The sequence below is a fragment of the Patagioenas fasciata genome, chromosome 8 (assembly GCF_037038585.1).
Source record: "Patagioenas fasciata isolate bPatFas1 chromosome 8, bPatFas1.hap1, whole genome shotgun sequence".
In the NCBI taxonomy this organism is placed as follows: domain Eukaryota; kingdom Metazoa; phylum Chordata; class Aves; order Columbiformes; family Columbidae; genus Patagioenas; species Patagioenas fasciata.
This window is the reverse complement of record NC_092527.1, coordinates 28,344,134-28,368,341: the sequence shown is the minus strand read 5'-3', so window position 1 is coordinate 28,368,341 and position 24,208 is coordinate 28,344,134. Positions and strand designations below refer to the sequence as shown.

Here is a 24,208-nt window from a genome sequence, read left to right as displayed (position 1 = left end):
TTTCAATTTCTTTGGCCCAAATGATGAGGCTAACGGAAACGACAAAGTCAAACAAACTGCAGGATTTTTAGTTTTGCTGAAGTATGCAGTTTAATTACATGAAAAAAGAAATATTTCTGACAAAATTTCCACTCTCCTTAAACAAACAATGTAAGTATGAGCTTTGCAATGATCAAGCAACACACCTACAAGCTCTGAAATCCCCCAGTGTACAGTTGGTATACTTGTGAAGTCTCCAAAGCCTGTAGGTCTCTACAGCATCTAGTGTTCGTCCAAACTCTTAGGTTCACTAATATTCTTCACAAATACCATCAGAACTAAATATACAATATAATGAGTAAATTCTCCAGTGCTAGCTGTCATTAAGGACAAGACAGAAAAATACCTACAAATTTGAATTTGTTAGACCAAGCTATTTTTAGTTATGGACATTCTGAAAAAAACAGAAGGAAGATTTCAAAAAGGAAAAACTCCTTTTTCCCCCCAAAATCCTTCTTTCTCAAAAACACATTATCTCATTAATATCAACCTTTCTCTGAAAAGATGCTACTGAAATACACTACATAGCAAACACAGAAATTTAAAAAAAAAAAAGCACAGCATTTATTCAAAACGGGGTGAAGTGCTCAAAATAAGGCTTTAAAAAGCCTTAAGAAATAATATGTAGATGGTATACATTTTTTTTTTTTCAGACTGCTAGATGATCCCAAAAATACCACGATGGGGTAAGGATTGAAACTAACTTTAAATGAATCAAGGTAAAACCATCTATGATAGCCGAGCATCACATTAAGTGCTGTATTTCAAATTGGATTCTCATAAATTCTGACAGCTGTCTTCACATAAAGAACAGCAATTGCTCTGGGGAGAGATCTACTATTTCTGATGTTACTGGTACCAGACAAAGCCCAGTACCTTTCCACCTGTGTATTTGCTTGGCTGTAAGAATAAAATTGGCCTCTACAAAAAACCTGTTTAAGGCACTGATCAGAGAGGATCTGGTAGTGGCTAAAAAACATTTTGTTATAATTTCAATAGCTGTTAATGCAAAATACTCTGCAGACACACCTTAGCATTGAAACCTTGTGATTGTATTCAGTAGCCTACGGCTTTCCCAGCGAAATCACGGCATGGAAGAAGAGGGAGGAGGAAGGACACAACAGTTCTAGTATCCCTGCCTTAAGAGCCAGAGCACCAGATACCAGCCTATAGATTCCCAAATCACACTGTTTCAGTTATGAAACTGCTTTAGTTAGGAAGTTATCCATCCTGGTGGGGTGGTCTTACTTTTTTAGCATTGTGCCAAAGATTTGTAATAGACATAATGGGACAAAAAACACCCTTGGTCAAAGCAATCAGGATTTCTCATTTAAAAATTAATATGCTCTCCCTTGAGCAGCTTCATATTGTCACCTTTTAAATGTATTGCAGAGAAGTATGACACTATTTGTGCATTCAGAACACCCACTTTGTCTGCAATAATCGCACCTGCTATGGGCTGGTTTCTGACAGGAGTGTAATGAAAGGACTGCACAAACCTGCCAAAAGGAATGGATACAGATGTCTGCTGATGGTTTCTACTGCTCATTATTTTCATTCTCCTGAGGTTTCTAGATGTGACCTTTCTTTTGAGCCCTAGTATTTCACACCTTTCTTGTGAAATTCCAATGCATTACACTCAACTACAACTAATTCTGTAAATGTCATTAAAAAACATTTCTCACAAACTCAAAATTGAACTGTACAACTCTTGCAAAGGCACCGTAGTGGTAGGGTTAGTTGGGCAAAATCAGAACATGCTAAAAAGTTACCTTAAAGGAAAACAGCCTATGTTATGTATCTTTATCTCTTCTACAGAATGTAGTGCTGTTCAAGCCTTGGGGAAATTCAGTACTGTACAAACAGTCAGAGCGAAGCCAACGATCTGCCGAAATTCTATTTCTGCCCTCCAGGCTAAAACAGAACAAAGCATTCAAGGGGCCTCCTGGGACATGGAGTGTTCATGTGTAGCCCTGTCCTCTTCTCTCCTTTTCCCCATCGCTAAGTTTTACCCCTTGCTGCCTAGCAGGCTATTTCAGGCTTAAACCTCTCTCCCACACTTCACGCTGCCTCCCAGGCCTCACGTCAGTCACCTTTGGTTTTTCAAAGGTGTCTTTTCAGTTTCTAGACTAAGATTCAGCTTTTAGAAGTAGGGACTCTTGCAAGGACTGTGTATTACAAAACTTCTTTCAGATTGAAAAGCTCATTGAGGAAATCGGTCTGAAAGGTTGAAATTCATTTTGCTTTCAATTTTCTGGCACATAGCGCATTTTAGAAGTAGAAAAAGTTGCTGGAGGAGTTCATGAAAAGCCATCCTGCTCCCCACCAGCCACAAAGTGTTATTTCAGCCAGAGGATTGCTCTATGACTAGAATTCCACCCAAATTCAAACTTCAAATGAAATCATAACAAGTTACCCCAGAGACACTTACACATAGAGATCCATAGGAAATTCTTTCATCATGTGTGTTACAATGAATTCCACCATCAAATCTGACAGAAAAGAAAATGATCAAGTAAGTATTGAGCTAGCTATGGTTAACTTCTAACATATAACAATGAGGAAGTCAAACTACCCCACCCACCTACCTCTATCAGACAAGAGTCCTGCTTACATGAGAGAAATTTCATTTTTAAAAATTTGTTTTAAAGAGAATTAGACATCCTCTGGAATTTAAAAAAAAAACAAAAACTACTGGAAACTGAAGGCATATAATGTAATTTGCTTTGAGACTCTGCTTCCCCATATGTTTTACTCCACTATTAGTCAAATAAAGAATACGCCACAAATTCTGATGCCTAGAATTGCTCTTATATTTCAAGCCTTGTCACTAATGCAAAATTCTATTTAGAATCACATTTTAGAAAAATCATTCCTACCAGCAACAACACAAAACACACCCCAGATGTTTACTTAAAGATATCGTAGAGAACACCTATTTTTTCCTAAAATAAATTCCAAAGCAAGTAAACCTAGTTTGATCTCGACACGGGCTGAGCTGCTGCTTAAGAGTCATTCAGAAAAAAAAAAATAAGAAAGATAATGTCTCTAACATTTAAGGGCTCCCAGTGTGAGGATAAGAGGCAAAGAGTATAGAAACACAACTGAAAGAGATAAGTTACTATGGTTCTGCTAATAAACGCTAACTGAATGTGTGTTCTCTGCCCAACAACTTCAGCATAAAACGCTTAACCCGTGCCAGTGGTAACAATTGTGAGATGTAACCTTCTAGGTAATAGCCCAGCAATATGACTCAATAGTGCCTAAAAACAGTCTAGGGAGAAAGTTCATGAAATCTGATAGGTCTAGAAAGATTCTTCACACAGCTGTTGTATCTTGGCTTCAACAATCACCTGCTTGAAAATGCTGGAGTTTGAGACTGCTGCCATATCATCAGGCTTAAGAGTCACACAGGGATCCAGGCTCCATCCATTGCTGGACCCATTTACGCTTTTGGCCTCCACAGCAATGAGTGTCAGAATTTAACCATTCACCGTGTGAAAAGCTTTCAACCATGCTTCCATATCCACTGGCAGCCGCAGCTACTGATGCTCCTACTGTGTTGTTTTTTTTTTCTCCTCAGAAAAGGCCAAGCGTCCAGCAAACACTCTCCCCCCAAACATCTGTGCTTTCTGTAGGTTTGCCCTCATTATATAATCTATAAAATACTTGCGACCAACTGTTACTACATCCACCTGTAACAATGAATTTGTTAATCCACTGCCCTCCTAATTGTTACTGATCAGGTAAAAGGGACAAACAGGCTGCTGTAAAACTTACAGTAAATCTATACAGGTTTTCTTGCTACAGAGCAGCAATCTTGGATTTAATTTCTCTGAAAGGCAGACAGGTATAGGGAGGGATAGTCCAATGCTAGAAATATCTTCAGTACATAAATACCTTCCTTTTAAAACCATCCACCCCTCCCCTTAACCTACAAATCTCATATTTCTATTGCAGAACAAAAGATGTTTTGGGAACCACAAGCACACACGTACTCTAACAATACTCACCGAGCACCGCACACACCAGCGGGCGGCAGGGCAGGTTCTTGTCTGCTGCTTTCTTCCGATGTCTCATTGGCTTCAAACACACAAAGATGAAAAGAAGTCAGTAGAAGCCTGAAGTGACATTCTGTGTATTACTGTATTTTTCATGCAAATAGTACCATCAGCACAGGCTTCCCTTTCTCTGAGAAACCAACTGCTGTCTCACCTATATTAATCCTAAAAGCAATAGCTGGAGCAAAATTGTGCCTGCTTTTCAGCATGCTGACCATTTGGTTTCTGTTTATCTAGCTATGTAACTAGAGGGCACTGTTAAATCACAGGGGTGGGAGAAGTAAAAAAACAAACAAACACAACCAAAACCAAACCCCACCACACACAGTAATTTCTCCCCACTCAGTTAACACACTGATTTGCTCCTGACCCAGAATCTGATCTGCGTTCTTAACACCATGTGCAGTATTAAATGGTTTTGGTCTTTATTGTAACAGACCAGAAAGGCTAATTGAATGGCAAGTTTTCTGTTAGGTGGAAATGACTAGCATTCTCGCCGTACACTCACTATAAAAAGCAAGATGTTTCTTTCTGTCCTAGACTAGTGACACTTTCAAGTGCTGCTTCACTGTCAGATGAGGAGGAATTTGCCAGTATCACAAAAGCAGAACACATCAAGTTAGGATAACCATTCAAGTTACTTGTAACTACACAGCTTCATGACGCAGGTAAGGATACTTTCTCCACAGATACCTACAGGAAAAAGCTCTGGAAAAAATCCTTTACCCGTTGAAGGTGAGTCACCCCACCCAGGATGAAGCACAAGCCAAATGACAGCACTTAGTATAACTCCAGCTGGCTATCAATATATCACAATACTTGCTGAAGATTAAGGCAGAACGTTCTCTCTGCCACTGATTTCATCAAAGATCTCATAATACAGAGCTACTCCCCAGCTACATGGGCCTCTGAATCCCTGAGTGTTCTTTTAAAGAGACATTCTGAGAATGACTTAAAAAAAAAAAAAAAGAAAAAAATCATTCCCCAACTACTGCCTTTCCCCCAGCATTTCAACATGCCTTAGCAATCTAGGTTACATGTCTGTGACACAGTTTTCAACATATAGGGACTCGAATCCTCCGTGTTCTCATTTCAAAGAGAAAACAGACCATCTGGAGGAAAAGACTCACCATCCTGTGTAGGTTTACTCGAAAATTCATGTTGTCATCATGGAGAAAAGCATTAGCATACTGATCCTATTAAGAAGAGCAAGAAAAGATAAAAGATATGAGTAGCCAACCAAGTACCCAACACCTTCTATTTGCTCTCAAATCACAGGTGTTTCAGTGTAAAACTCCCAACATATAGCTGTAAGGTTAGAAAGCCACCTGTCACCTCCTCTTGTCTCCACCCACACAAAAGTAAATCACCTCCTCATCCCAATTCCGCTTTAGCCAAGTCTGCACACTGCTGCTTGTTTTGTTAGCAATTTCTTTTCCATTCTCCTCCTTCGCTCACCCAAACCCTGGACTATATGTACCACAGTGTCAAGATTTTAACAAGTGCTGTATAAGACGTGTGGTGGCTCTCCAGTGCTCAAGTCCCTCTGACTGTGTGCACAAAGGTTTATATCAGCATTTTGATGGACCTATCACGCCAGAGGTTACTGCAGGTAGGTTAATTATCAGCTGTCCCACTCCTCAGGGAAAGTGCATTCAAAGACCAGCTTTAAATCAAAGTGATACCTCCACATAATGCACAGCCAGGTTGGGTAATAAATATGCCCTCCATTTAATACCAGAACCAAAACATATCCTTGCTATATACAAACAATTTCTTATCTTGTATTACCTATGCATCCTATCATCTATCTTATCATGTATCTTATCTTGTATTATCTATGCATCCACCTCAAGCACTCAAGTTCCAAAATCATTTAATCATAAACATCTGAAGCACAGCTTTCAGACTGCACCCTGAAGAAACATTACTTCAATATCCTTACACAGGCTATCAACATCACTGCTTTTTATTCTTTGTTAAGAATGAAAGGTCTGTACTTGCAAGCAAGCAAAATGCAAATGCCACACAAACTCAATCACCATTCAGGACACTGGTCAAGCCATTAGTATATAATTCCCATGAGACAGGACCACACTTGGCCAGGAGTGCTGACATAGCTCTGTGATGCTGCTTTCTCACCCTACTGCCACATCCACTACTTGTCTTGCTTGTAGGGACCTATAACCAGTAGCTTTCTTTCACACGCATACCCTTCTTAGACAGAAGGGATATGGCATTGCCCACGTTCACCAGGAGCAGCACCAAGCTGAAAGCCGTTAGTACATCATTCATCTAAAAGCCACGCCACAAAGTCACTCAACGGCTAGGAGAGAAAAGGCTTGTGTTCCATTTTTTCTCTCTTCATCCCTGAGAGCTGGCTAATCCAAATAAAATTATACAGTTTTCATCTTTCAACATAATTTTAACAGTACTGCATCAGTACTGCAGTGCCTGAAGTCCTCCCTACCACTGCAGATCTTCAGCTCCTGGTCAACAGGAGGCAGGGGATATGCACCCTGTAACTCACCATCTGCTGAAGGACGTCACACAAGAAACCTACCTCTGCTATGCACGTCAGGATAATCAGACACAGCTTGCCACTGTGTAGCCGGTGCTCGTCTGTAAAGAAGAAAGAACAAGTCCTGCATGAGCCACACAAGCCTAGCAATGCTGAAGAATGAGACAGCTGTTGCAGCAAGAGAAAAGCCCGGCCTTGGAGATTTTTCATGCTCCTACTTCCTCCATGACAGCTAACAGTCTAACTACTCTCAGTAAGCACTCGCTCTCCAGCCTGACCACTAAACCCCACCAATTTTTCACCGGTTTGAGCCAACAGCAAAGTTTCTGATTTGAACCTCCAACAGCACTGTAACTATCAGTGAAGCTTCTGTCTCATTTAGTTTTACTTCCACAGATATTCTAAATACTGTGGTTAGTCCTCGTCTTTCTGTCGGAGCAGAGATGGACTTTTCCCTCTCTTACACAAGATGGAAAGAAAAAGATCACCTTTGCTGTAGGTTATGAAACAAGCAGCAAAGCTTTGGCACAGCACAGCATACCAGAATGACTCCCAACATTATGCTCAAAGTCCTGAGCTTTAACCCCAATACTGAGACATGACCTACTTCGCTCTGTGCAAAACCATGAAAGGAGGAAGTCTGCAAAGACTTAGCATTTCAAACCAAAGGAGTGCCACCCTTATCATGTTCCTCAGCTTGTTATTCATCTTACAACTTCAAGCAGCTTTTGCCCTGAAAGACAACTGGAGGGCCGAGAGACTCACAAACAGAGGGACTAAGACAGAAGAACAAAAATTTTATTTTTGATTATTTAAAACTTTTCTCTCTCAATTTTAACCTTGAAAAAAAGGTTAAGAAAAGGCAAACCAAAAAAAAAAAAACAAGACACACACAAACATAGAGTAACTTAAGATGGAAGAAATCTCTGGTCTAATCCTTGCCCAGAGCAGGGCCAGCTAAGATCAGGTTGTTCAAGGCATTGTCCAATCAAGCTCTTCAAAAAAAAAAAAAAAAACAAATCTTTTTTCTTAAAAACCAAACCACTGATATCACACATAAACCACAATAACAAAAAAAAAAAATCAAAAACCAAACACAACAACGTGCCTATAAACTAAATTCTGAGGAAGGTTAAAACTGCACACTCCAATAGCTTCTCTGAAGCCTAAGACTACTGAACACACCATCCCAGACACCTGCCTTAGAGTCAAACTTGGAGGAGAGGGAAATCTGAAACAGCCAGACCACTTTCATATGAATCAGAAGATGGCAGTAGTCAAACTCCTTCCATCTGTGCAGGTCACTTTTACAAACACTTTGCTAGTGGTAGGAAACACAGACCAGCTTAGCCTATGTCCAGGTCTCAGTTTATTGAACTATTGTGCTTGCACAATCAAGAGGCTTCCCCAAGCACTCCAGGGCAGGACTATCGTGCGAGTTGCTATACCCCTTCTTACAGAACTTCCTTAGCATAACTCACTTGGCATAAGGAAAAAAATGTGCTGCAAGCATTAGGCCGCAAGCTGTGAACTTTCTCTTCAATATGTCCAACTTTTAACCTAGTTAAGCAAAGAAGGGCCCCAGAGTCAGTTCAAGCCAGAAGATAAGGGAGCTATGACTGTCAGCAGAAGCTGCATCCATCCCTAGAGATAAGTGAAGGAACGGAACAGCACATTTAGAAACAAGAAACAGCAGAATGTGAGAACATACTAATGTTTTGGCTATTGCCAGGGTGACCAAGAACCTTTTTCAGCTTTCCAGTTGCAGATACAAAGAGCAGGTGACAGAACATCACCTACACTGACATCCAAGCTGGTCAGTGAGAGAAAAACAGCCACCCACAGAGGTAAGAAATGGCCCACCTGATGAAAATGAAGGGATCCTATGAAGAATGGGAACAGCTGAGACCCTAATTTTACAACTGGCCCAAGCTGGCATGTGAGAGGTGGGAAACTTAGATTGTAAGGGTATAAGTACCCAGGGATTTCTTTGTTTGGGGACCCTCTTTGGTGGCACTCAGCTCGAGCTGCTTTCTATTACTATACCTTTCAAAATAAATTACATATGAGGAATGTCTGGAATTTGTAAGCGAGACTCTGCTTCAGGAAACGGAGGGGGAAGAAACATCCTTAAGAGCTAGTTAATGTGTATGTGGTAATCTATAAAAATACATAGAATGAGCTTAGTTAGGTGTTCTGTCTAGTTTAATACCTCTCTTTGTTTTCTTTTCTATGCTGCTGAGGGACAGATATTTACTAACAAGATGTGCCCTAAAGCGTGCTGATTTAATCTTGCTGCACTAAGTAAGATGAAGAGGAATTTTGGAATGGGAGAGTTAAAAGTCTTTCCTATGACTCCTTACCTCAGCTAAAATGTTTAAGCAAAAAGTTTTCTACTCCAGCAAAGCAGGAGAATTGGCCTCAAAGAACTCTGATACACCAGAGCCTTGTTATTTTTCTATTGTAAGGTCTCACTGTATATTTTTGTAGGTGCTGCTACCACTTCTCTCCCTGGGGATCATGCTGTAAAGGCTCCTGTTTCACAACAAGTACTCTGCCTTCAGACAGTGTGTTGTGAACGTCATGCCATTTTCAGCAGTTATGGTGCAGCTACTTGCACAGACACTTTGTGCTTTCATAGCATCCTTCATTAAAGGAACAAAGCAGACCACTTCCTACGGGGAGGTATATCAGTGTGAACCCTATTTTACTGATGAGAAAAAAATTATGCCAAGTTTGTTTCTCCCAAAGCAGCTGTGTCTGACTGACACAAGAGAGAAAACAAGAGGAGGATCTAGCAAACACAATCTATTAAATTATGTTCTCTGGAAAAGGACCAAAGCAAACATCTAGCCCTGGATGTGGAACAAACCAGTCTCCCACTTGTCCCCACCTGTCTCCAGACACATGGAGTAAATTAGACTTATTCATTCTTCTTCTCTTGTGGCTATATTGGTGTCACATGCTTGGTCTTACACAAGAAGAAGAAAAGTTAGGCAGGGCCCCATTATCATCAAAATATAAGGACAGGAACCCACTAGAATTCATAAGCACCAGCTTGGAAGGCACAATTTTTTAAACAATCAGTCAGTGGAGTTCCTTGTCACATATTGCCATGCTGACAAGGAGATTAAGTCTACAGGCCACAGAAATTTCAAATGTTATACAAGCTAGAACCAAAGTAAAGAAAGAAACATCAACTCCTGTCTCATACCAGAATAAACTCCTCTCTTGCTGGCTTGTTTAGTAAGGAATCCCCTCTATCAGATTTCACTCCATCTGAAACTAATCCAGTCTGGCAATTCCTGAGGCCCTATGCAGACTTTTCATCTCAGAATGACTAGTAATTACAGAAGCTAAATTCAAAAACATAAAATCGTCCCATCTGAGAGTTGGATCAGTGAGAAAAACCCTGAGAAAACCAAATGAGGATGATGACAGAGCTGGTGGGCCCTCCTCATGCGTGCAGTCTAGAAGAAATGAGTGAGCGAAGATTGAGGTGTTTTAGCTTAAAGACAAAAGCAAGAGAAAACCTGAAAGCAGACTTCAAATACATAAGGGTTGTCACAAAGAAGAAAGAAATAATCCATTCTCAGTAGCTATTTTGGAGAAGATCACTAGTAATTAATTTAAATCATAGCAAAACATTTAGGATGCACATGAAGCTTTCTCACAATAAGGGTAGTTAAACGCTGGAATGGACAGTCTAAAAACGATGCTCCATTATCAGAGTGTCTTTATCCAATCTGTTAGCAACACCTCTGAGAAAAAGATACAGTTAAACCTGAGTCTGCCTTCGCTTTGAGGGATGTGCTAAATATTTTCATGAAATCGTTCTTGGTCCTAATTTCAATTATTTATTTTTTCCTCAACTACCTTGCATACTGAACAAGAACAAGACAACCAGGTACAATTTGACTGCAGGCTAGTAGGTAGAAGGAAACACTCTTGCCTGCCTGGACAAATTAAATATTTCCTCCAAATGCTGAGTTTTGCCTCCTGTGTCAGCTTCCAAGTGTTCTCAAAAATACAGTTTGCTGGTACATGACTTCTCCTCTCTCCTAGGTAGTTTGGAAACAGATATGCTCACACCTTCTGCAGAGGGACAGGTGTGGTTATTAGCTACTATTAGTATTATTTATTATTATTCTATTCTTTCCACATTTGACTTCTCTCCTGCCAGCATTAGGTGTCTCCCCATCTCATAACTCTTATCTTGCAATAAGAAAAGATTTCATTTTCTCAAAAGGTGGAATCTTCAGTCCTCTTAAGGGACTCCAGTTAACTTCTATTTCTGGAGTCGCTAGACATGTTCTTAGGCCCTCCTGACTTCAAGAAGCACTGTTTGCTGCATCAACAGAATTTACCTTTTGTGTCCTGCATCACAATCGAGCTGTACTTCAGGAAGGTTATCAGCAGGTTGCTAGTTTGCACATCAGCATCCAAAGGCAGCTCTGCAGAGCTTATAACTAGAACAAAGCAGATAAGACACATTTAACCTCCTCAAATACAAGAGAGAACTATACAGAGAACTAAGCCACAGATTCACAGACCTGGTATAGGATCAGCTCACTTGCAGGGTCACCTGACCTCCTCCTCCTTCATGACCACCCAGCAAAGATTTTGTTTCAAAGACTTGAACAGTACCACTCCCGCAGAGGCCATTTCTCCTGCTCTATGTATACGCTGTGGTACTCAGCAAAGTGATACCCCTTTCTGTCCTGCCCCCACTGCCACCCCGAGGAAGATCAGCCTGCTGTTTTAGCACTCATCAACATTGCCAACCTAGGGAGTTCAAGATATTCTCACCGATATCCTATTAATTTTTACAACCAACACAGCTAACATTCACACCATTCATAGTCTGGGAAAAAACATGCCCAGCAAAGATCCTTCCCTGTTTCAGCAATTTTGGAATTTCGGTTCCAAAAGGTCCACATCAATGCCCTTCTTCCCTCCAAACAGCAGCCTCTCTTGTAGAAGCAACACATGAGACAGCAATGTAACAATTATTGCATGACAAAAATGGTAGAAAAGAGAGGTAGAAAGAGCAGTTTTATAAAAATCAAGAAGCAGAAGTAATCATCTCTTGTGCTAAAGAAATCACAACACAGCAGGGAGCAGAAATGTACTTTCTATACTGCAAGCAGAACAGCAGTTCATTGGTATTTCTCTAGGATATGCTCCTTGTTACCACCAGCTGCACTTTTGACACCTTAACACTGGACATCATCTGCCTTAGACTTTACAAGAAGGCATCTCAATTACTCAGCTAATTGCACAGTGTGCCTCCTGCTCACTCCCCATGTACCATCTGAAGCACCGAGTTGATGAGCTGTCAAACACCTATCATGCGACTGAGCCACATTTTTACTGAAGACTGAGCCTGAGCTGTCCGTAAGGGCCATTCTCAGCCTCCTCATTCAGAAACGTTTTAAGAGAAATATTGCAGCAGGGGAAATAAAAGTGGAACATTGCAGCACACATTTACCTGCAGATCCTGCCAGATAAGTCTGGTATCTTTTAAGATAAATTATCTCAGACAAAAAAAAATAAACATATCACACTACACAGATGGAGCAAGTCTAGGAGGACCTCAATAAAGCCTTTAATGCAGTTCTGTATGAAAAATTAAGAGTGAAGCAGATAGGTGCAAACCAATACAGAAATGTAAAGTATACTGAAGATCTGTCAAAGGAGAAACAACTGGAGAAATTACTACTCTGGGAAAAAGTTACTACTTGTATTCCTTAACTGTCAGTTTAGGGAACAGTTTTCTTTTTTGTGAGTGACCTGGGCACAAGAAACAGCTGTTTGTTAATGAATTTGCTAATTGCAGAAAGTTAGGATGTGTAAACACAGAGGAATACCAGACTGCACACAAAGAACAGGACAAAACCAAGGACCAGATAATAAATACAAGATGAAATTCACCAGTACAAGCCATAAGGTCAGGAATTCAGGGATTTATTTCCATAGCAAGCTGAGAGCTCATGAGCTGCAAACGAAACACTGTGATATCACAGTACACTGTCAGATTATGAGGTGATGAGCTACAAGCACAAAGCACTGAAGAGTAAGCCCAGTCCTACAACATGCCCAGCAGAGATAAGAACACATTAATGCCCTGCACAAGATGCTGGTGAGGCCTCGTCCCAAACACTTGTGTGTAATTATGCTGAATCCATGTTAAAAGAGGATGAAATCACACTTGAACAAGTTTAGAGAAAGACTAGTAGGCTGACCAGAGGAACAGAGTGCCCTTCTTATGAGACAGAAAAATACATAGGTGAGCAGCCCAACGTATGAAAAAGAGCTACCCATGTTTCAAAGTAAGGTTAACATCACGATAAATGAGTATAAACTGACAAGAAATGCAGGTTGGAAAGTTGAAGATTTCCAACCAAGAAACAAGATGCTGAAAATGCCTCCCAACAGGAGTTATTGGGAAACAAATTTAACAAACTGAGACAGAACTTGACAAATTTAAGGGATTCTGTGATGATGTGCCTGCAAGCGTGAGGCACTAGATTCAAAGAGTCAAGGGGAGCTTTTCCAGCTCTGAGTCTGTCCTGACACAACAATAAAACTGTTCCGGCTGCCTAGGAGCTCAAACTCTCAGGTTTTCACATGCAGGAGGTCATAGGTAGCTTCAATTACCATTGCCAGAAGGCCCTCTCTCTTTCCAAGCTATAAAGACAGTCTAAGGTAGGACTCCCTTTGCACTAGAAACAGACCTGCAGACCACTAGGACATGCATCTTAAGAACTATATTGTCTCTTTTGCATACCTCCTCAGGAATGCTCAAGATTTTTCTCACTCTTGACCAAAGAAATAGGTATTTATTATGAGATTTGACCTTGCAAGAAGGAAGAAATTACTCAGATCTGAATTTTGGATGGCTAGGTTTGGTGCTCTGAAGGGAAGTGATTTGATTCTGTATGCAACTGTATTTTGGCTCAGGGAAAATTCTGTTTTAACAAACTGCCTTTCATAATTCAAGTCTTGTAATCCATAACCCTGTAAATGAGGCAGGTAAGGTTTATTTATCCTGAAACTGGGGCAAGCACCGGCACAGAAGGATGAAGGAGATGAGCCAACAGTAAAACGCAGGATACTCTAAACTGAGCACTGAGAAGCCCAGAGCACAGCAGAGCTTCTCATGCAGCACAGGATTATACAATCACCTTGAATACGAAATTGTAGCCCTTGGAAACAACAGGCCAAATAGATCAATGTAACCTCACTGTTCGAATTGCATCAAAGAAATTATAATGGGGCTTTTAGCGTCTAAAGGCGGCACATCCCCAAGTGTGAGCTGCTTTAGTCCATTCAGTCTTGAAGCTCTGGGTCTCCTGACACATTGCTAATGTGCCCAGTCTGATGGCAAAGTCTGTGCAATAAGACTGGAAGCTTTTTCACCCCCAATATTTTGAATAGCTCAAAGATTTAGCTAAAAGTCTGAAGAAGGTATTTATATCCCCAGTGGGTCCTCCTGGAGCTGTTACAACGAACGCAGTGAATGAATATTTAACAACAGTAAGTAAACTGACATTTAGATAACTATGGTGACAGGCACACTTGATTTACATATTATGGATCAACAGTTTCTAGCAAAAGTCTCATTAAAAAAAAAAAAAGAAATCACTCTGAAGAACACATCAGTGCTTATCCTGGTTCATGCTACAGACCCTGATTTTTTTAATAGACATTTTTAAACTTTAAAAGGTCTTAATTCACACTATAGGCTTACAGAGAAATTTCAAACCAGAATTTTAACCCAATTTTAATCTCAGTCAGTATAAAAAAGTGCCTGAAACCCATAGATGGATTTCTACACATTGATGTAACTTGAAAATAGCTCAACTACACTTTTTTTTTTTTAATGCAGGAAAAAGAAGAAAGCAATCTTTTAATTCCAAAGCCGTAAAGCCTCTTGCTAACTCTCAGCCATAGGCAAATTTTACAGTTGACCTTACAAAATGTGGAAATTTTTGACGTACCTTTTAAAATACTAAAGCGCCACCACTCAAACTGAGCTGAGGTCCTCAAAAAAAGAAAAAAGTCACTGGGAGTAGGGATCAGCACAGTGACAGCAAACAGAAATAATGAGTATTTCCCGATGTAATTGCTGCACATTAAGATCAGCTCCTCTCCTTAAACTTAGTCACCTTACATGCAACAAGAAGCCTCAAGCTTCACAAGATCACTGCCTCTGCTGAAAGCAGGATGGAGTTTTTGTTTTCCTTTCGGGTTTTTGGTTTGGTTTGGGTTTTTTTTGTAAATTAAAAAAAGGGAGTGCCAGCAAGCTGTAGATGTAGGTAAGCATAAATTCTGTCAGTTGTATAATATGGTGTGTGGGAGGATACATTTGCAACGAACACGTTGAACAGACGCCCACGAAATGCCCGTCCCTCTACATTTGATGTTATATGCACATGGAGACTTGAGACATAGGGGGCTTTTTAACTGAAGCTTTTGATATCCATGGTAACCAGACAGAATTCACCCACAAGGAGGATCATCCTTAACTAGGATATCAAATGACCTGAATAGCTGATATAACTGAGTAGCCCAGGCTGCTTTTCCCCAGAAATATTTCCAACTGTGCTCTATTCAAACTGAACCTGTTCTTTCACTAAACGCTTTCTTCAGATCTAGAAGATGCCAGTAAAGCCATTTGATTTCTTCTCTTAAACTAGGCTATACCTATCCATACATTAAACAAAAAAGGTTTTATTTTAGATTATTTCAAAGTGTATTTATGTAGACATGTAACATCTCATTTAGAAGAAAAATCTCAGGGCAAGCAGTCACTTACAAAGCCTATCAGAGAAAAGGCAGTAAGAAGGAGGAATACCTCCACATCCAGCTTGGATTCAAATCCCAAATAATTCAAAGCTTGGGACAAATGTATTAATGACAAGCAGGAATCCACTGTGATTCTCTGTAAATCTGTTTCAACAACAAATAATCCCAGGCAAAGAACCTGACACTAGAAATATTCGTAAGTAAAAGCCTACAAAGAATAACTAATGGGCTGGGTGCATCTTCATGCAGATACTGCGACAGTACTGTTTTCAGAAGGAATATCAGCATAATTCCACTTATTCCATATACAAGGAAAAAAATAAATCAATTCAAGTCAAAGAATCTGGCTCATGTTTAGTAAGGCAAGTCGCTCCAGGACGACACTACCAGGTTACATCTGCTCCAGACCTCATTAGTTGGCATTTTGAGAAAATGCTTTGCTAGTTATTCTAAAGTTTTTAATTCTTTTTCCCCAGGAGATCATTATATTTCTTACCATCTGAAGAAGGTGGGGTGGTTCCAAGTGGAGTGACAGGTGTCATTGGAATCGGGCTTGTTGGTGTTGTCATCAGCCCCATTTCAGGATGGCTCTAGCAGAAAACACAAATGCCCAGACATACACAGGTCAACAGCTTCTTGAAGCACTAGTCACACAGATCGCTGCTTGTCCTGTTTCATACTCTCACACAATAGACACAACTAAGGAAGTCTCAAGAAACTTCAGCTTCTCCTTCTAAAAGCAAAGCTATGCTTCCTGACTGTGGACATTACAATTAAACTGTACATCCATTTCTTTACTCCACAAAACATGCAAATACATCAGAAAGTGGTGGCTGTCCCCAGACAGATTAAATGGTCTTCCCCAGTGTAAATGGGAAAAGGCACGCAGAAGCCTACGCCATTTACAGCTTCCGAGGTTCCCCAAAACAACCCAAGGGTGCGCATTTGAAGTCTTCCTCCAAGACCCTTTTATTTCTCTTTCTAAAAGCAAATGCTCTTCACTTCTGCCCTCCACCTGTTCATATGCAAAGATTATGTCAATTTATTACTTCCCTGTCTCACTATAAAGCCCAGGCACTGCAGGAAAAGAATGCATAACATTAACACTACCATTATCAATCCTCTCAGCTTTCATCAGTCAGTTACTCTCCCCATTTCATCTTTGTTAATAGTTTCCTGCCTAATTACTGCTTTGACTTTACTCTTTGCAAGCTTCTGGATCTATACACACTGGCAACAGTGTAGACAATCTGCCAGGCTATTTTAAGTCTGGCTGCCAAACAAAGTGTCCATTTCACAAGACAAGTTTTACATAAATGTATCTTTCGCCTTAATACATAATTGCAATTTCAAAACAAAATAAAGGGATACAGAACTGCTGACTTGAGGTTAGTTCTGCAGGATTTTTCACAAGCAGATATCTTCCACATTGTCTTTGAATATCTTATTTTATGACTAATTCCAAATTTTCTGGGATGTACAGACACACCTACCACAATTCAAAGACAATTTTAAATAATTACAGTTACTGATTTAAGCTTCAAAAAACAATTTTCCATTTAAAATCTTACATAAAACAGATTTGCTTCCATGGATTTTGCTATGGTGTTTACCTTTTTTTTCCCCAAACACTAACCATCAGTTGAGAGATAACAGTGCCACCTAGCAGCAAGAACTGGGGACCAACAAGCCACTAAGTACAAAAACCTTAACACTTCAGGCATTACCACAGCTCTTCCTACGTGCCCACACAGCAGCAGGTAGTCAGTCATTCTCACAGGCCCTGGCAACGGGCACCGACTCAGACAAGCGCATTCATCAGCTTTACGTGTTTTTTTTCAAAGGACAGCATGACCTACCTTGCCCTCTCTTAAATGAAGGATTACAGACCATCCACGCAAGAACATCAGACCTCCACTTTAATTAAACCCGCTGATCAGTGGTCTCTTCAGCAATCACTTTCACAAGTAACTAGTTCATCCTTTTATTTTTGCAATTTTACTCCAGCTGCTCTTTTCCTGCCCTGCTCTTTTCCCTGCCAAAGGCCTCTCTTCCCTCAGGGATATCTTGACCACAGAAAGGCCTGAGTTGGTATTACCCAGAACTGAGAGAGCAGAAATCTCTCGCAAGCAGCAGAAATTAATAACTTGGGAAAAGAGAGACAGGGAACCTCAGCAAATTAACAACCCATGGAACAGAGCTTTCTTCAGAGCCAGTAGATTCACCTATCAGACCTCTTCCATCACTTCTACTGTAAGGAACCACCAAAGGTCTCCTCTGTCATGCCAAGTGTCTAACCTGTGATGGATGGCTGCACTCTGAGGACCTGAAATGACTGGGGAAAGGTGTTAACTATCTTGTCATTTTTCTCACAGATTACCAGTGTTACTGACGAGCCAAATTAAAAGCCCAAACCTGAAGTTTTCCTCAACCTACCAGGCTATCCTTCCAGCTAGCTGCAGCACAATCAGCAAATCAGACTAATTACCTGTCTCCCCAGTCACAACTGCCTTTGCAAACTCACACTCTGTGCAGAAAAGTATCCAGATGTTTGTGGTCAGAGATATGGAGCAGAAGGCAGCCATAGCTCTGTTTGTTCACCATAAACAGCACAAGCAGGAGTGCCATGTTCTGGCAACAGTGTCCCAAGCAAATGGGACTGGGCTCTCCAAGGAAATTTGAACACAAACCAGCATTTGAAAAAAACAGTTCTCACATGTCAATTAGTCCCTGAGTAGAGGATACTTAGACAAACAACAACACGCAGCCCATGCACACTCAGACCATCTTCTTTCCCTCAACCCTAACTCACCAAGGGTATGAATTGCTTTCATAGCTGCAGCAATCTTACCCCCACCACTCCACCCACTGCACACTCACTAAAGGCAGTACCAATAGGGCATTTCACACAGCCCTTCCCATTCAGTGGGAAAAATAGCTCATTCTAACATGAGCTGTGTCCTCAAAACTTCACTCATTTTCTAGCAAGGCTAGAAGCATTTCCTAAAAGAATAATAAACCCAGGCCCTGGTTTGCTTCTGATCTTTCATGCCCATCTACACCTATGACAAGTGCGTAAGATAAAAGAAAACTTGTCTTCTTACCAGTTCCATTTTTGACTTTCTAATCTGAAAGACATCCACTACAAAAAATCGGGCAAACATTGCACTGAAACTCACTTGTGCCAGAACTGTGATGAAATTCCGGTTTAAGTGAACAGCTTCATAGAGGGCCAGAAGGATTGCTTCGTTTGTTCTGTGGACAGAGACAAAAGCACAGTTAGCTAAGGGCTAACAGCAGATAAGAATCCCAAGAGCAAACCTTTTCAGAAGCATGGCCCATCTGAAAGAATATATTTTCAACTATATGAAACTCTGCCTCTGCAATCCAGTTGTTCTTCTGATTATTAGTAGTACTTAATCTATAAAAGTAGCTATTTTTAGAGCGCAACTACAGTCTTTGTTCCCTTCTTGCTGAAGTTCTCCCAAGTTGTTCAGTCTCAAACAGTGTTTTCCCTTTAAAGCCCTTTTTAATAAGGGAAGGCATTCCTACAGACACCATAAACCCTCATATCTATCACTTCTCCCCTTTGATTTAGGAAACACATTATGGGGGACAAGAGTGCACAAACCATCATTTCTTATTTGCCACCTCCAATATGTTTATTATATGCTAAAAATGCCTCAAAAAACCCACATATTTGGGCTGGTTTTTTTTATATATACTTCATTACAAGCAATTCAGTTGTGGCTCCTCCCGTTACACCCTCCTCACTTAAGTGAGAACCCATTGTTTGCAGAGGTGCAGTACCATTTCAGTTACAAGGGAACTGATATATCTTTAGCTTGCTTTGCTACATTAAAACAGCTCCATGATGGAGCAGATCATGTTGATCAGCATGGTGAGCTGCCAACTGTTGTGTAACTAACATCTGTGCACTTACTGGACTGAGATCTTCTCATCAGCATCTGCTATGAACATGCTGCCCACCTATGGAAAGAAAGAGCATTGCACAGGAGGAATTTATGAAAGCTATTCACAAGAGAGAAGACATGGATTTAACCAAATCAAAGTGCCCTGGGAAAGGTGTTCTCACCCAAGACACACACACAACTTTCATTCTAATACTAGCAAAATACAAATGAGAAACAGGATGCCCATCTACAAACACATTTCGTTTTGCGCTACTGTCATTGACCAATGCTTCACCTGTCATATCACAAAAGAAAAAAAAAAAAAAAAAAGACTATCTTGAATCCCAACCTGGATTAATCTGCAATTCTGTAAAAGGACAACAGAAATAATTTCCCATCTGCTTGGCCCAGAACAGTAGCAGTTTCATCCATCCCACTCCTGACTTGCAGTTGCCAACACTGAACTCTTGTACTACAGTTAAATTTCAGATTAAAGCAAAGCCAAAATGAACAAGCGGAACAGTGGTCACCCTTTATAAGGAAGAAATTCACAAGTGTCTTTGGAGGGTAGCCCTCCAAAAATGCAGGCACTGCTCACTGCCAAATCCAACCTTAATTAATGGCTACAGTGCACCCAAAGAAACAGATCTCTAAAGCTCATGACAGACTAGACTTTGTCACAAAAATATTCATCTTCTCTATTTTAGGCTACATCAGCAGAGCAGCAACTTGTGTTTAAAAATAAGCAGCTATTTACAAGTGTCCAAAAAGTAATTGTGATGTTTAAAATAAGGTCAACTAGAATGAAAACAATAAAGGAAAACAAATTAAATTATCAACACCAGAAGAGAGATCTCGTCCTTTTAAAGAGCTTTCCCAGCCATTTCAGTTGTATTTGGTTTCGATTGGATCAGTGCATCTCCTCCAGAACCCACATTCCAAACTCAGTTTTTGGAAATACCCTCCTGCTAAACTTCCATGAAGGCTCCTCTCTTAAGAACAAAAAAAGGTTGCTTACCATATTAGTTAGGGCTGAGAAGAAACCACTTTGGTGTTCCTCTTCTTTATCTTTATATTGCCTGAACAAAAAGGAATAAGGATCCAGCTTCAGGGTTAGAAATGGAAGTAGGGTTGTTTTATATAAATCCCTATGAGACAGTCTTCTCTGATAAGGATAAAGGATGGAGAAATCTTCAGCATTCACAATCCCTTTTCAAGAACAGACAAGAAGAGATGCAAAGGCATGTGAACTGTGTAGAGTTGAAGTGGGGTTTCTGAAACATGTGAGGCTGAGCAATGTCTGTGCTGTTCTAGAGGACACACCTAAGCCTGGGCTAACACTGAAGGAGAGGGACCAAGCGGCTTAGGAAATTTTGTCCTGCGCTGGCAAAACAGTAATGAACCACACAAACACGCAGTCAGTAACCACAGAACAGTTTGATTTCCATCATCACCTGCTACAGATCAAACCAGAGCTGATCACCCTGTGGCCAGCAGAAACCAAGAGAACCATTATGGTTCATGGCCTGATCGGGCCTGCTCCCTCATACCTGGAGTAAGTGAAGCCAACAAATAGGTTGGGTACCCCACATTTAAGCTAAGTTGCTTCACTTGACATTCAAATGGACTAGCAAAGCTCACGTGGCCATTTTTTGTGTCTTGAATCTGATCACACACAACGCAACATGCAAAAAAAAAAAAAAATTTTTTTTTTGAAAGTGGGAAAGAAAGAGCTAAGCAAGAGAGGCCATAGTCTGAGACGGTTTTTGTCAGAATGAAGGAAGTTGGGTGGGTGAGGTTTTCTTCTGCTTTACTGTAATAATTCCCTCTGTTAAATTGTGATTTGGTAACTTGCATCGTCTTGCAAGTCATCTGCCTATCTATAATAGCAGACTTTCAAAGAAATTAAAACATTTTTCTCGACACTTGGAGAATCCTACTGCACAAAAAAAAGTTTTGGGTTGCTCAGGTGAAGTTGCTATAGGTTTTAAAGTTTTCCTGAAGGACTTTCTTCTTAGGAAAACTTACACATTTTTTGCTGTTGCTTACAAAGCAGAGGCTGGAAACACGCTACCTCTACTGCTGCCTTTCTATCTCTTTCTTCAAAACCAGTTAACGCTATCCACCATTTGCAAGAGCATACACTCCCTAATCATCTCTGATCTGGTATGTGGATAGGCCTGGATACATTTGTTTTAGACCATATTTCAGTTACATTAATTTTCTAATAGGCAGATACTCAGCAAATAATTTACCCTTGCACTTGGGACTAAGATTTTACACAAGGTTCATACAACGGTAAAATCCGTGATAGTAAAAACATATACTAAATATCCTCCCCTACAGTAAGATCTCTCCTGAAGCACATCAGCAGAGCTGGTACAGATGCATTTACACTTGCAATGACAGCAGCAACTGAGCCAAAGTACCTCAAAGCATAAGACTATTTCCTGCTTCTCTGGGTGCATCAGGGCTGTTAGATGATAAATAAGTGCTTTAACAGGAAAAAAAAAAAAAAAAAAAAAAAAAGGAAAAAAAAGGAAATGTACCAAAACTATCATGCATTGCAAAACTATCATGCATTGAAAAACAAGAGACAAATTTGATTTTACCTGTTATACTCCGATAAAGCCTGGGTAATTACAAGTCCCATACCCTGAAAAAAGAGTGTTAAAAAATCTTTACAAATCTCACTGCAGGAAATCACACACAAACATACAGCAGAGCTGCACCCTCCAAGATAACCCAGCATGCTATGAAGAATTTCCCCTGAAGCTGTTTGAACTATTAAGACATGATATGATACAACAAAAATATCATCCAAAAACCAAATCAAGACACCAAAATTTAAAGTTGAATACCTAATTACTAAGTTCAGAGAAAACTTACTTTCCTTGGAGCTTACTCACTCAAGAAGCCTCAATAAAGCAGCAGAACTTCAGAAGGAAGTTGGTGTCAGAGGAAAGACATCCAAAAGCTCAAGACAAAGGCCATAAACACTAGCAACCTTTTCAATTCTTACAAACAGGTTCCACCATTTCAGACCTACCGATCGCCCTTTCCGTCAAGCTAATTAAATTAACTCAGAACAATCATTCCTGCCCTTTAGTTAGCATGGAGCTTGCTTTTTACTTCACACCTGAAGAACAGCTTCTGAGTCCAGACCTCGCGCAGCTCATAGTGCACTGCCACTTTCTGTCCAGGTCTGAATAAAAAACTTAGGCAGTGGTTACAGCCCAAAGTGTGCTGCAGGACTCTTGACTCAGGTACAAGCTTCCACTGAGTTACAAGAATTGACTTGTGGAGTTGTAAAATCAGATGACACAGCACTGGAAATTAGATATTCTTTGGCATAAGCTATCTTGTGCCTCTCTGGCACGTGACAGCAAATAATGTATAGACAGTTCATAAATGTATAACAGATCAACTTTAGCATGTTCCTTGCTACCTACCTTTTCAATGACCACCACCATTTAACTGGTGATCAAACTGTCCAAATCAAGAGCTGCCTGAGCTGTTGCAAGAGTGCAGTTAGGGCAGAAACCCACTATCCTGCTGTCTTTACAGTAGCACTGTTCCTAGACCTCATTTCCACCATACACCACACGCACATGAAGGAACACCCCCAGCAGCACAGTGGAATCAAGTCAAATACTCACATTGAGTGTGGCCTCATCATCTACAATGGAGAGCTTCACAATGTAGGGATTCACTGACTGCTCAGGGTACCAGAAGGAAGAAAGAAAATTGGTTTTAAGTTCAGCCTTCAGGAAAAAAAACACACTATTACCTTTGCAAGTTCACCCAACCACCTGGGAAGAATCTCTCTCCTGTACCACAAAGCAGAATATACACAAAGAAACAAGAGTCACAGCACATGCTAAGGCTGCTATGCCTGGGACACCTTCTCTTTACTCACTCAGCCAGGCAGTCTCCTGATTTTATTGAGAGGGAATTTCTGCTCCTCTGATAGCTCATCTGTCAGTCTTGAAAGCGGAGCAGCTGTCCTGCAATGCCGTTATCTGTGACACACGCTGTCACACAGCAGGAGCAAGCAGCGAGACTGGGACTGAACATTAGTGTTCAGATATCTCCCTTCTGCAACACCTTGCAAAGATTGCTTAAAGGAAGGAGGACCCAGGAAGGCATGACAACGTTATAGACTCATCTGCTGCGGGGTTAGAGCTCAACACTTGAACAGTTTATAACACTGAGAGCCAGAAGCCTCTGGAGAATATAAACTCCTTGAACTTAGCTGAACAAAGCACACAGGCTCCATCTATAAAAATAAGTCCCAATAATTTGGGAAGCATTTTAGATTAGCAATGTACATTTGTTTTTCCTGGTTTATATGCGTCAGTGCAAAACTAACAAAGTTGATTTGGAACTAGGGCAGAGAAGACAAGACTCAATCTGTCTAGTAAGTCCAAAGTGGATGGGAAGAATAAAACACAAAGCAGGCATCAGATGTAGCCCTACAAGTAACACAGTTATCTGACTGATTTGCTCATGGCTTTACAGCAAGATTAAAAAAAAGACTGATTAGAAAACACCACTCTCACAATTATTTGGTGCTTCAGCAGTATCAGGCTTTCTTTTTGGTTCAGAAAAGAAACTGATGGGAACAGACCAAAGCTCAGGCAGTCTCAGCCTGCCTCAAGCAGCATGCAGCCCTGTCTGCTGTCTTAGAAAAAGACAGAAAACTCAGACCAATTTGTGCACAAAGCATGCAAAGACATATCCTTGAAGTTGAAGTAGAGGCTCCTACCGAATAACAATATATGGTCCCGTCTGTACAACCATGCTCCATTCCGAAATTTAGTCAGTGTCAGTAAAGCAGAAGCAAGCTTCAAGAAGTCATA

At 40.5% G+C, this 24,208-nt stretch overlaps 1 protein-coding gene across 4 annotated transcripts in view; it reads right to left on the bottom strand.

Annotated features, from left to right (window-relative positions):
• Positions 1-24,208, bottom strand: part of ARMH3 (armadillo like helical domain containing 3) — a 128,868-nt gene that overhangs the window by 86,784 nt on the left and 17,876 nt on the right. For all 4 annotated transcript variants that reach the window (XM_071812074.1, XM_065843753.2, XM_071812075.1 and 1 more), the window contains exons 9-19: positions 23,006-23,062; positions 21,959-22,002; positions 20,365-20,425; positions 19,376-19,422; positions 18,612-18,687; positions 15,929-16,022; positions 10,989-11,090; positions 6,664-6,722; positions 5,231-5,296; positions 4,053-4,122; positions 2,471-2,531 (exon numbers count right to left, since the gene is read on the bottom strand). In XM_071812074.1, coding sequence (XP_071668175.1) covers positions 2,471-2,531; positions 4,053-4,122; positions 5,231-5,296; positions 6,664-6,722; positions 10,989-11,090; positions 15,929-16,022; positions 18,612-18,687; positions 19,376-19,422; positions 20,365-20,425; positions 21,959-22,002; positions 23,006-23,062 — 737 coding nt within the window. The remainder of the gene's footprint in view (positions 1-2,470; positions 2,532-4,052; positions 4,123-5,230; positions 5,297-6,663; positions 6,723-10,988; positions 11,091-15,928; positions 16,023-18,611; positions 18,688-19,375; positions 19,423-20,364; positions 20,426-21,958; positions 22,003-23,005; positions 23,063-24,208) is intronic.